This window comes from Pseudopipra pipra, chromosome 9, assembly GCF_036250125.1.
Source record: "Pseudopipra pipra isolate bDixPip1 chromosome 9, bDixPip1.hap1, whole genome shotgun sequence".
NCBI lineage: Eukaryota > Metazoa > Chordata > Aves > Passeriformes > Pipridae > Pseudopipra > Pseudopipra pipra.
The window spans coordinates 27,107,742-27,121,655 of NC_087557.1; the positions used below are offsets into that span (position 1 = coordinate 27,107,742).

At 40.4% G+C, this 13,914-nt stretch overlaps 1 protein-coding gene across 2 annotated transcripts in view; it reads left to right on the plus strand.

Annotated features, from left to right (window-relative positions):
* EIF2B3 (eukaryotic translation initiation factor 2B subunit gamma) overlaps positions 1-13,914 on the plus strand; it is a 99,879-nt gene that overhangs the window by 36,099 nt on the left and 49,866 nt on the right. Inside the window, exon 5 of one of the 2 annotated variants that reach the window (XM_064665391.1) lies at positions 13,695-13,784. The exons of the other annotated variant lie outside the window; for it this stretch is intronic. Within the exon in view, the coding sequence (XP_064521461.1) occupies positions 13,695-13,784 (90 nt within the window). The remainder of the gene's footprint in view (positions 1-13,694; positions 13,785-13,914) is intronic. 2 annotated transcript variants of the gene reach the window in all.

A 13,914-nucleotide genomic window follows, 5' to 3' on the forward strand; every position in this document is an offset into this window, starting at 1 on the left:
GATAAAATTTAATAGGAATTGGTGTGTTATCATTTGTTTGCATTAAGAATGCCTTGTAATTAATTTACAAAGAGATCTGACTTCTCTACTTGGCTTTGTGGCCTTGAGAAATCCACTTAATGTTTGTCTCTCATACTTTCTTTGCTTTTTAAAATGAATGCAATATTACTTTCCTATCTCACAAGGACATAACTCATGAATGTTTGTCAGTAGTATAAATGTAGAATGCTGCTCTCAGAACAGGGTTATTAACTGTTGGCTTTCCCACCTTTAGAATCAGAATAGTACTTGTTAAAATGACCTGCAGGAAGCAGCTGATGTAACACTGCATCCAATGTGAGCTACAGATCATTTTTGAACCTAGATTTTCAGTTTCAGCACTTGCATTCCTACATGTCAGACACCTGTAGTATTTATTATCAAGTAGTTTATTGTGTGTTACGTTGTTATGCACTGCTGTTCTTACCACTCCACTGTCTCTAATTTCCTTTCAGTGTACTAATTCTCCAGGGTTTTTTGTACAAAGGCACTGGGAATAGAGGGGAAAATTAAATATATTTTCCTTTGCATTAACAAGCCACTACTCCTGAGTGTACACGATTAAATTTGTAGATAAGGTGGTTCTTTACACACACAGGGGCAGAGCAGCCCCTGAGCTTGTGCATCCTGCAGGGGCTCAGGGCACTCTGTGGAAGTACCAGGAGGACTCCTTGGTAGGAGCCAGTTCTGCTACATTAAAACAGTAGTCTCATCTGGCCTTTGTCAGGTCCATATTATTCTCTGTAAAGGAGAAAAAGTGGTGTTTATGTTTCTTCAATCCTTACATTTGTTTGCTGCTCCTGCTTCCAGTTTGGCCACCTGATGGCAGCTTTTAAATTCTGAGATCAGAATTGTGGTTTTGTTACCCCTATGTACAGCTTTGGTCAGCACTTTCAGGATCCAGCAGAATGCAAATATCAAACAAGAGTATAATCTTATGCAGTTCTTCCAATAGCTTACTTTTATAGTAGAAAAATAGTTCCCTTTGGAAAGCGATCACTTCAAAGACTTAACTGTTTTCATCTCTCCTAAACTTTTTAAAAACATGACAATTGTTTTTGTAAGTGATCTGTTGTAAAACATCTTCCAGGTTGATTTGGGCTGCTCTATGTGATCTGGTTCTTTGCCTTTTTTAATGGCAATTTTATCCATAAACAGAAAGAGTTAATGTTTTCTGAATGATGGGTTACTGTAATAAAACAAGGTGATACTTCCCTACTAAGCAGTGGCCTCATAAATGTTATGTGCATAAATGAAGTTATAATGAACCTGTAAATCAAGAATGCCATGAACATCAGAAATACCAAATACTGGAGCTGAGGCACAGTTGAGTAACTTACTGCAAAGAACTCTGCCCCTTCATTGCTGTGTTCTGAAGTTGTCTTAGGATACTTTTGTTTCCTACATTCTAGATGCTGATAGGTAGCTGATAAATGCTTTTATCATTGGGCAGTGCCTGAAAAGTTACTGTATGGTGAAGAGGTGAAAGCCAAACTGAGCTGTATTTATTCCCAAAATTCTGGGATGTTTTGGCTTTTAAATCTAACATGAGGAGGGACAAGCAGTCAAAGTCTGTACTAATGTGGATCAAAATACAGTGGGAAAAAAAGTGTGAGAGCCCATTCTTACTAGCCCTGTTTGTTACCTTAAGCAAAAATGTCACCTTCCCTGCCAGTGTCTGTGTCCTGAGGAGAATCCAGTGTTCACATCTCTGAGGAACACGTCGTCATCCCTTTGAATAGTAAGACCCAAAATTGAGATTAACAGTTATCAAAAAGTAAGAAGCCAGTGTTCTGCTGTTACTTCACCATTTTGTGCTTTTTTGCTAAGCTGAGATTTTGACTAGTTAGGGTTTTTTTTAGAATTTCTGAGTACTGTTCATTACTGTAGTTATTTCATTGCTGAATGACAGCTTGTATTTATGCACTGCTGTCAGTTCTAGCTTTGTTTCAAAATCAGAGGTGATTATTCTTGTTGCCAAAAGCAGAACTGTTGTATGTTGTATGTTATGGTTTGTACTTCCAGAAATTCCTTCGTGGCTTCAGTTTGTGTTTGGTTTTTGGCCGGTTTGAAAAAATATATGATCCAATCGATCCAGTCATGTTTTTAATTGAAAACATACGTAGTTAGTGTATATTATAAAAGGATCACTTGCGTGTAGGGAAGAGCCCATGAAAGTGTGTTTGAGAATTCCTACCTGCATCTGGCATAGAAAAAATGTAGGCAATTATTTTGTGTGTATCCACTGTGTATTTTTTTTTCTTTTGTATCAATGTACGTCAGGGGTCTGAATACAAATAAAGCTTGCTATGCAGGCTAATTAAATCAATGCCTCTGTGGAAGCAGTTTAGTTTCTGGAATTGCTCTTCTAAATCTGAGATGTAAACAAAAACCTAGTTATTTTTATATAATTTCCCTTTGCCTCACGTACGTGATTCTGGAAACTGGAGAGTTATATGTTTATGCCTCTTTTTACAGCAGAATATTTGGCGTGGCTGAATTTTTATTGATGCATAATTCCTGGTTTCCTTAAAGCTGAGCAAGACTACTGTACAGTGGGAACACACATTAATTTGAATTGCTGTGAAAGGCTGTTCATGTTAAAGCTGTCGAGGCAACAAATTGTCCTCAAGTTTTTTTTCATTAAGAGTTGCTTGCTGCTTTTGTAGAAACGGCTGCTTCAGCCACAGAAAGTAAATGGGGAGCTTTTCCTGAAAGAAGGATGTGCAAAGAACAGTGTTTAATCCGTGGCCTCTTACTGTCCCTCCTTCTTCTTCCCCTTCCTACCTGGAGGTGATGCAGGTACCATTGCATTTTGTTCTGTCTCCAGAGGCTCCTTTTTTCTCAGTTGGCTTTAGTTTGTTCTTTCTTGGTCGGTTTGTAGCTTCCTCACAGACTGTGGGCTTGTTGTCCCGGTTTCTTTAAAATGTAGAGCGCGAAGATATTACCTGTTTTAAAAGTGTAGAGTGTAAAGGACTATACACTTATCAATATAGCCTATGCTCCCATTAAATGTGCAATTCCAGCTCTTTAGAATAAACCTACTTTATAGTGAATTCCAATATAATAATAAAATCTATTTGTGAGGAGCGTGGCTTCTGTGGTGGGAATAATCAGACCCACCTCTTCTGTTGCAGTGCAAAACCTCCCTTTTATTTTTAATAGCAAATTATTTTGAAAGCAGAGCCCAGAAGCATGGAATTTTTAGAAGTAAACTGGTCTTTTAAGGCTTCCTGTTCATTTTGGTTGTGCTTATTGCTTTTTACCTCTCTCTGCATTTACTTTTTTTTTTTTTTTTAACTGTCTCTGCGAAAGCAACCATTGTAGACTTGGCCCTTTTTTATATTACTAATATAGTCTAGAGGGTTAGCATAGGTCTTTATAGTTACAGATTGGTTCTAGTAAGTTTTTTTTCTTTATAAACTAAGGGCAGGACTGTACACGAAATCTCTGTTATTGTATTTGTGCTTTGTACTCGTGCACTTGTTGACTGTTTTACAAGCCAGTAACGTAGTAGCCACAGGCTAGGAAGCTTGCCCAGAAATCTGGCATATTTAATTAGTGCTAGTAAACAAGCAGAGTTTCAAATTTAATTTTTCCTTCTTTAATTCCTATAAACCTCAAGCCATTTAAAACTTAATTTTGACACTAGTTTCGTTTATGCAGTTGGATAATACTGAAACAGTCCACAACCACAGACAGAATGGTCCCAGTCTTTTCCAAACAAGAAGGGAATAGAAGTTGTTTTGTTTTAATAGTATTTGAGGTTGATGTAAAACTGTAAATGATAATCTTCAGGTCATCCACTATCCATTTGCTTTTTCTTTCTGTTGGGCTAAATGTTTCAAGATGAGGAAATTGTCCTACCGTGAGTTTAGCCTTGCAAAAGGTGAGGATTGGATTTGTTGCCGCTCTGATCTTTGTACAGAGAGTTCTTCTAAGAGTAAATGATGGAACATCTGAACTCTGGTCCTTGCCATGGCCAGTTTATTGCTTCTGGGCTGTGAGGTTTAACTCACTACCCCAAGTGGCACAAGCAAGAGAGGGTTCAGTTGCTGTCTTGTCTCTTGCTTTTCAATACAAGCTTGTGATATGTGCTGGAAATGGTTCTCTACTACTGTTTTCACTGTTGGGGACCACTGAATTTTAGACTAATGACATTTCTCCTGTTTATTTCACTGCTGAAGCTACACTGTCTCCAGACAAGTAATATGCTGGTGTCTCCTTATCATAGCAAAAAAATACATGCTAATTTTGGCCAAAAACTGGACTTTGTAACTGCAGCTAAAAATTATAAAAAATAATATTTAAATTGTGAAAATACATAGATGAGTAGTGCATTATTAGCCATCCAGGCAGCTTTTCCTTCACTAGCATGTCTTGGTTTTTTGTTTGTTTGTAATTTTATTTTGGTTTGCTTTGCTTTGTCTCCTACTTATTGTAAAGGCAACTCCTACCTACTGTACGAAGAGAGGCCCAACCTTAGGCTGTTATTCAGGTCCTAGTAATGGGTGAAAGATGAGAAAGATTTTTAGAAATCCAGCTCTGTCCTCAGTGCAGTGTATGTTTTTGTTCAGCTGGGCTTAATGCCGTAGTGCTCCAACTTTAGCATCTTCCTGAAAGTATTCTAGGTCTAAGCTCAGTTACTTATAGTAATACAAAGCAGCAACTTCTGTTATAGCTATTAACAAATCTAGAAATTTTAAATCATGAGTAATCTGGTCTAACCAGAAACTAATCCAGCGTGGTTGTAACCACTGTAATTACTCGTTTAAAAAGATGCAAATTTCGATGTTAAGGTCATCTCGGGATAATGATAGTCTTCTGTTTCTAGTCTTTTTTCCTTTTTTTTTCCTGATACATTTACCATTGCATGGTCTTTCTAATGGTGTTTTGTAAAATGCCAGTTAGCTATTAAAGAATTAATCATAAAGTTCGTTTGAGCTGAAAAGATGAGAGATGTCTGCAAGTGGCTTCAATCTGACTTCAGTTCTCCTTTGATTTTTAATTCTTCTCTCACTCTGCAAAAAAGAGTTACATTTTAAGGCTTTCTTTTAATGAAGTTCTTATTTGATACCGTCAAAATATTAGTTGATAAATAATATGTTCTTTTAAACTAGAAAAGAACATTAGTATACCTGCATTTCTCGTGTGATGGTCCTGTCACTTGGGGTGTTTTTTCACTGCAGGACTGGGCTGTACTCTAAAGCTGATGATATCCTGAGCTGTGATGTCTCTCACTGGCCTGAAATGTCATGGCTCAAGGTTGATGTTGTCCTAAATCCAGACTAGTACATCTTTGAGGATGTGTCTGAATACACAGGTGGAGCCATGACTTCATATAACCAAGTTGGGAAACACCTCCCCTCTGTTTTTCTACAGGGAAGCAAGAGTCATGAAGTCTGACTGCTGATTCCTTAGCATAATTCCCCCTAAAATGTATTTCTCTTCTATGTACCCATTCAGCCTTGCTGAGACGTGGAGCAGCCTGTGTCCTGCCGGTCACACCCTCCATAGTGGTGGCAGAGCCAGGTTTTGTGCCCACTTTAATTTCTGCCTGAGATAAAGCTGTTCTCATTATCTAGTTAAATATTTGACACTTTCAGTTGTTGGGATATTTTCAGCATGGTTACTGTGCCAAGTGCTAAAGTGTCCAGATTCCAGTGGAGTTGAGATGTGAATAGATACAGCAGCAAAAGCTTGTTGTGAATCAAAAGTGAGGCAGAAGCAGTAGGTGCTGAGGGAAATCAAAGGAAAACACAGGTCAAAGCATCAGCTGAGGAAGCTGCAGACCCTTGAGGAGCAGGAGCAAAGTATAATTCGCTTGCAGTACATGAAGGAAATGAGCATTGCCAGATTTACTGCTGAAGGGCCGGATTTACATTGGCTGGATTTGGGTAGATTTTAGTTATTTAAACCATTACACTTGAATTTTTACCGGTTTTGGATTCAAAGCTTGTGTCCTCTTGCTTTCTAGACTCTAAGTGTAGGTGGGAGCCAGGTGCTGCATTGTCTGACAAACAACATGTAGTGCTCTTTTCTTTCTTCTCTCCTCCTCTTCTTCCTTCTAACCCTGTCAGGCTCTTGTCAGGTTGTTCTTCAGTACTGTGAGACTTAACTGTTTTGAATGGAAGTATCTTCTAAAGAAGGACTCACATGCACCTTCTGTCATAAAGAGCCCATTTGCTTCTCAGATCCCAGAAAAGGGAAGTGAGTGGTCAGCTATGGCCTATGCACAGTGACAGGTTTAAAGAGGGATTTTTAATTTTAATAAACTGGTGGTGCAGAAGTAGGTGATTTTCATGAGGTACCTGGATGGCTACTCACAGTGGGAAACCCAAGTGTATGTGTGACAGCTTCAGTTTGTTCTGCTCCTGGGCCCTGTGAAGTACAAGGGAAACACTTTTATGCTTATTTCAGCTTTGGGTTGTTTTTTTTTTCTTCTGCTTTTACTTGCAATTTACGGTTGGGGGAGGGAGAATTTATTTTTTGCCTGTGTGTTTTAGTAGTCCGAAGGTATGCCATTGTCTTAAATTCCCAAATTTTGCAGATCAAAGATTCTAAGTAAGACCTACCTCACCTGGAAGGTGCAGAAGGTCTTTGGAGCCTTGTCAAGGAAGGCTCACACGGCCGAGCACCGTTTTGTTTGCCTTTGAGTGTAGGCCATTGACATGAAGAAATTGTGTCAGCCTTGCTATATATTGCTAGTGACCTGCAGCTTTGACCTAGTATTCAGTTTCACTGTTTCCCATGCATTTACTGTAATTATTTGATTTAAGAAAATATATCATATGTCTGCTGCTTAGCCCTTTGGGAACTGGCATAGGAGGGATCAGCAGGAGCTGCTGTTCTTCAGTAGCCTCTGTACAATCCTCCAGCTTCAGTTGTTTTCTTGAAACTTGTTCCTCTGATGTGTTGTCATCCTTTCAGCCCTGGTGATTTTAGGGAACAATTATTTACTAAGGTGAATTTCCACAAAGTAGGAAGCAAAATGAGCTGAAAATTGGAAATGATTACGGTTGCCAGGTGCAGACTTTTAGTTCTTTCTTCTTCTTTAGCAAAGAAAGCATTTTCCAAAGCTTGATTAAATCTCTTAAATCACAGTTTAGTCCAGCATAAGAAAAATAAGCTCAAATACCAGATCTGAACTAAGTGACTAAGCCATGTCCCGTTGTGTTGGAATTGAATTGGTTATAGTGCACAATAATCTACTTTATTGTCATCCTGGCCTTAACTGTAGCATAAGATGATTACATTGAATGTGTATAATAATAAGGCTTACACTTTGTATATAGTGCTTTAAATATTTTGGCAGACCATAGAAAGAACCTTTACGTGCAAGGCTTGATTAATCCTTTTCCTCTGTGTATAGAACAAGTAGCTGCCAGAGCTCAAGGGTAAAACCTATTAATAATGTCTCTGGCAGTCCCCGCCCTCCTTCACAGTGTATTCTCTTCTGTTCACACCAAACTCCAGGCTTATTATCATTTTGGTCTCTCTCTTTTGCTTTCCCAGTTTCTATGTAGCAATCAGGGGACTCCAGCAGACTCGAATCTTGTATAAAAGTGTCCACAGAGTATAAAATATTTGCTCGAACTCTGTTTTTCCAGCAGTGGAGAAAGAGAAGAGGGGCAGCAGTGCTGTGGGCAGCCCAGCCCCTGTGTTATTTCCTACAGCTATTCACACTCAGTATGGTAGAGAGGACCCTTAGAACCAGGTTTAGGGAAATGCTTTCACCAGCAGCTGTGTCCAGTGTGTTCCCGGGGGGATGCACGTGCATCCAGCGACGTGGCCGCCCACCCCTCAGGGAGCACTCCTCGGACTTGGGGTGGGTGAGGAATTACTCTCTTTTTCATATGGGGAAGCTGAAGCAGGATGAAGAAAAACATTTTTTATAAGTTCCTGGGATGAGCTCGCTGCACAGCCATTGGCACCCTTGCTAGTCAGCATTGAAGTCAGGAGAGATGTTAAAGTTAAAGCACAGCATTGGTGCCAAGAAAACGACTCTTTCTACAGGGAGGTCACACTGGCTTATTGTAAACCATTACTGACCTTGAGCAAATATTAATCCTGAGTTCTGACTGCTAACCTATACTCCTTATACTTGGGAAAATGATTTAATCTTTGGCTTTCAATGAAAGTTTGTTCCTTTACCAAAAAGTTTTCAGCATGTTTTTGTCAGAAGTAGGTTCATAGTTTGTATTATAGTCTCATGGGTATATTAATAACATAATACAACAAAGAAAAATGGCATGTGGTGAAGGTTTTAAGTGAAAAATATTTATTATTCGGAAGGCTTTCAAGCAACTTAGGTCACTAGATCAATAAAACATTTTCGTTTGGAAAGTACTTCCCATTCCTGGTGCAGTGTCTCTTTAGCTGCAGCAGCTGTGAGGGTGGATGGGATGGATGGTGGGTAGTTACCAGAGCTGCCATGGCCTGTCCTCCCTTGCCAGGTCCTCAAGGGAGGACCAAAGTGCATCTTGTCCTCCTGTCTTTTTAAATGAGGTTGTTACAAAACTGGAGGAAGGGAAGTGGTGAGGGGATGCCTCTGAGCTGGGAAACAGAAGTCAGGTTCACCCCACCCTTGGCACGCTTTGTGAGACACCTCATAGTAGCCTGTGCCACTGAGGTATCCCCCACAGCCAGAATTGAAACAGCTGTTCCACCCAAGAAGCAGCATCCTCTGATTCACCCCTGCTCCTCTGCAGCCAGCGGGTGAGGGGCACGGGGCAGCCCCGGGGGTCCCGGCCAGCGCCTCCACCACCGTGGCTGTTCAGCCCAGAGGTGGCAGCATTTCACCGGTGGGCAAAGGAGGCCCGGCATACAGTGGGGACATTCATTTGGCTAAGTGCTTTGGGATCTTTTTGGCCAAGAGCACTCTGGAAAAAAAAAAAAAATTAAAAAAAAAATTAAGGTCATAAGGTGTCTGGGATTTTTGAAGAGCCAGTGTAACAGTGGTCTTTTATTATTGGTGAGTTTACAGCCAAGAGCTGTCCCGTAAATGAGCAATGCGATTTAGGGATTATTTTTTTTTCCTTTAAAAGCAGGAATGCTTGAGACATTAAAGGTGGTCTGGCAGCTTTTGCTGTGAGACTTCTCTGCGTGTTGATCTGTACACTGGCTTTGTATCAACACGAGAGCACCACATCGGTGCAGACAGGCAGGGGTCAGCACCGTGTGTTTGAACTGGATGGCACTGCTGCTTCACACAGGAATACAGTTCGTAGTGTGAGGGATAGGAAGAATGTGGTAGACTGTTTGGCTGCATGGGCTGTGTGAGCTACATGCCATTAATTAGAAAAGAAACTAGTGTGGAACGCATAGTTTGTACTTAGCATGCTGTTATTTATTTACTTTGGAAGGATGAGGAGGAAGATGAACTAATACCCCATGAGCCCATGGTGGATGTAATTCAGGTATCAGCTCAGGAGCCAGGTTTATAGCAGGTATGATTGGATTTTTATTGTGTCATTGCTTGGATTAGTGTTAGAGTACGGACAGCCTCAGGTCCTTGAGCTTATTTAAAGACCTTCATATTTTCCGTCAACAGCTGTATGAAGTTAAAGGGAAAGAGGCCATGGGATTTCTCTTTCTCAGCTAGTTTATTTGTGAGGTGGTGAGGTTAATGTGGCAATATCCCATGCTTAGTAGAGAGGCTTTTTGGCTTTAAGCATTGTGTGTGCTCCCTTCAGATTTATGATTTTGACCCCAGCCTGGCATTATCACACTGTCAGTGGGAGTACAGGGCTGGTTGGAACCTCCAGCTCTTGGTGGTAATCTCTCTTAATTAGTTTACAGTTGAAACAATTGTCCGACTTTTTGCCTTTAAACAAGGGAAGTTTGCTCTATCAGTGGTTGATTTCCCTGAGGGAGGAAATCCTGAGGGAGGTTATCAGGGAGAGAAAAGCTCCCGGGCTCCACTTTCAAAGCAATGCCATGTATGAAGCATGCATCAATCCTGTTAGTACTGCTTATTATTTCACAATGGCGTGTCAGGAATTACGGGCACAGACCTTTCTAAGGACTGTTGCAGACCTTTATGCACCCTCATCCCGAGTCAGGATTTTGTGGAATTATGTGCTAATAAAAGCTAATTTTACACATTAAATTGCATTCTTTGAAATTGCGCTTTTAATTGCTGATCTTTCCCTGACTTCTCCACAGACCTCTCCTAGGCTCCTCATTGTCGACTTTCTGCCAGGGAGCCCTCCGTGCCTCATCATTAGGACTAAAACCTGCCATCACTTAACATAACACACAGAGCTTACAACTGGGAGCAGCCCCCTCCCTTGCATGGGAGCACACACAATAATAGACACTATAGTGGCAGCACCAACGGGAGCTTTACCATGTATTTTAATGACTTGTGCTTGATTACATTTGCTAGATTGAACCAAAGTTCATTTAGTAATTGGTATGATTCTTAGCGGGTACACATTTGACATTCCTCGCTCATTAAAGGGCCCCAACAATGGCTGTTACAACTTTCATCTCAAGGGTGACCCTCTCAGATACATATCCAGGCTTTTTCTTTTGATAAACCACCCAACCCGGCATTCATTAACACTTAACCATCTGCAGCCAGCCCCTCCTAGTACCTTCTCCCTTGCTTTGATGATATAATTAAAAGCCTTCTGTATTATCTCCCCCGGAGCAGTAAGTCGAGGTGCGTCAGCTCGTGCATTGTTTGTTATTCGATTCTCTCCCTATCGGCTGCTCCTTGCGACGGGGCTCATTTTTCATATGTTGTAAAGATTAGCTGATGGAGTGGGAGATCAGAGGCATGAGAAGGCAGTGTGGCTCTCGATATTAGTAACCAGATGCTCATTTGAAATGGTGATGGAGTTTGCTGTTATCTGTTAGATTATTTGGCTCCTTTGCTTTTACCTGAAGATAAACTGGTTTAAGTACTAGTCAATGAAAATTAGCATTATCTTTAGTGGCTTGTTATGATAGAGTGCTCTTATCAGTCTGGTTTAGTGTGGCTATTCTCTCCTCGAGTCTGGTTTACAGAAATCACAGCTTTGTTTATGCATGTGCCCAAACTTGCCTGTTTGACCTTTGAAGCTGTGATTATAATATTAATCTCTGGGACTATTCTGTTGCAAATCACTTAGGTGGTCTGTATTTCAGAGGATTTCATTGTGGGACCTCCCTCTTGTCCAGCATGATGTTCTGTTATTGTTAGTATATTCTACACTGAAAACTAACTCAGAGTGGCATTTCAGTAAGTCTTGTTGTCTGGCTGCTTTTTGTGGGGGTTTTTTTGTGTGTGATGGAGGAGCTGGAGGACAGCACTGTGCTACTGTTTGTCCACTTCCACTGATTTTGTATAACTTTATAACAAAGTTGCTTAGCTACAGAAAAACTTGGTACAATACTTGCATGCAGATACAAACTTCAGCCTGCAAATCCTCAGTGTCCTGCGGTGTGGCTAAATAGCCTTGTTCCAGTTTGCAGGTGGGGAGACTGCACACAGACACAGCAACAGAACCAGCTTTTACTGGGGGGTTCCTGTTTTATGCCCTTGCTTTGGTGCCTAACCCCTGCAGCCTTCCCCTGCCTGGTGTTTAAGCAGGGTTGTGATAGATCTTGAATAGCAAGAGGAGGAATCTGGCATTCTGGCACTAAAGGAACTTTTGTCATGTTTGTCATCTTCAAGTTAAGAATTGGAGGTTTTTCCTCCCATTTTCCCCTCTCCTTTCCATATTGCATCCATTTCTATATTTTTACATATTTATTGCCTTGTTCCATTGATTTGTTCATTTTCCCAGTAAACTATTATATTCGTTACATAAATACAAGGGAGCCCTTCTCAGAGAAGATGTGAAATTTCTCCCCCTCATAAATACACAAAATGTGGAAACCATTCTCAGGATGCAGGACAGGAGGGAGTCTGCTGACTTCCAACTGCAAGACCTCATTAAAATTAGTGGATTCCCTATCCTCTTTGCATAAGGAACATTGCTATTTGGGCTGACTTCCACAGCAACATCTGGGCCACCGATAACATCAGTACTGGAGCATTGCTAGGTGAGCTCATGTTTTGTTAATGAAGTAATCTACTGAAAGTGCATATATCATTTTTTTTAGTACTACATACTTCACTGCAAAGTGTTGTACTGCTATTATAGGAGCTTTCCTTTGCAAATGGGACTTGAGGAATTTTGTTATAGTCAAAAATATGCCTAGCTTGAATTGTATGGCATGCTTGAGAAATGCCACCTAAGTCATAAAATGTTAAGACTTAAATACTTTGGTAGTTCAATGCATTCATTGAGAAATACACTGAAAAATGGCTTACTAGAACACCTGATATGCTTACAGCTTTGGTGTTACTAAATATTCAGAGTGGTAGTATTGGGTTATATATATAAATATATGTATAAACCAATACTATCACACTGAAAAAAAAATATATATGTATGCCCAATTTGTGAGTGATCCTTCTGCTGGGCTAACTAAATAATAAAAGTGATTATGATCACAAGCATCTGCCTTTAGCGTGTTCTGGATTAAGCAAACAAAGTTGGATAGAATATACTGGTAAGATATGTTCATTCAGACTTCATTATGAAATGCAGGCATCAAAGGAGGAAAAATGGAACCAGAGACAGTTTCAGTTGTGGATTGAAATATCTATCCTTAGTAACCTCTGACCAGAAATGCAGTTACAGGTGTCTTGAACAGCTCAGTGTAGTCTCTGACTGTTGTTGTGGTTTGTCTTTTTTAATCTGCAAGCTAAATATTCTTGTGGCTTTCCTGTCCTCAGAACTAGTGGGGAGTGTTCAGACAGCCAGAACACTCTTAAATAAGGCCACAGGTTTGTGGAATGGAAAATAATATTGGCATAAAATATCTAGCTGCTTTGAGACAGATTCCAAAAAGGGTTTCCATTATCCAAGAGCAGAGAATGCATAAAGAGAAACAATAGAAGTTATCAGTGAGTCTTTGTGATTTAAACTTCATTCTTAAAATACTGAAGCTATGGGAGATTCCTGAGGTTCTGAAATATTAACCTGCCACTGCTCTGAAAGCGAAGACTTCCCTGTTTGCCTTACGATGAGTGGGAGTTTTACTGATCTTTTCCACCTTACTGGGCTGGATAAGCAAATCCTTTGTAATTGAGCTGTGGCAGTCATTTGTAATGTGTAGTGTAGGAAAGGTGAGCAGACCCTATCTCCTTCCCTTATTTCCCTCCAGGAAGTGTTGGAGAAAATACAGTAGTGTTGTTGTGTTTGCTAGCAGAACATGCCCAGCCTTGCATATTAAGGCAGGCACTTCGCCAGAAGCTTTGAATTATTGTACCCTGACATTACCCACTGTAACTTTTAGCACTCTGGGCCCATTACTTTGGCTTCCTGCCCAGTAATGTGCAATTTCCACTTACATGAGAAGATGTAGCAGGAGTAATGACTCCTTGGAGGAGGTGTTTTCTTTCACAGCAAATCAGCCCAGGGCCAGCAGGTGTAAGTTTATAGACACAGCCCAGTAATGGCAGCCTGCACTGTTCTCTTCTGTCAATCCAACAGCAGATGGAAAGGAACAGACCTTTGCACACTTTTTGCTATCCCCTGACCTCATTGCAAAGTCAAGCTCTTATAAGTGGCCATGCAAAACTCCATGATTTTCCCTTTTTTATTCTTTTCCAGGCACCCCAGAATGCACATCAGAACAGGGCTGATGGATGCCCATCTCTACTGTCTGAAGAAATATGTGGTAGACTTTCTGGTAGAAAACAGGTAAGAAACCAAGCAACACACAAAGTAGTAACAGGTGTTTGCACTGATGTTAGGTTTATACCAGAACTTTTAAAGATTTTTTCCCTAAATTAACTAACATAAAATTGAAATGTAAAAGAAACCAGTTTTC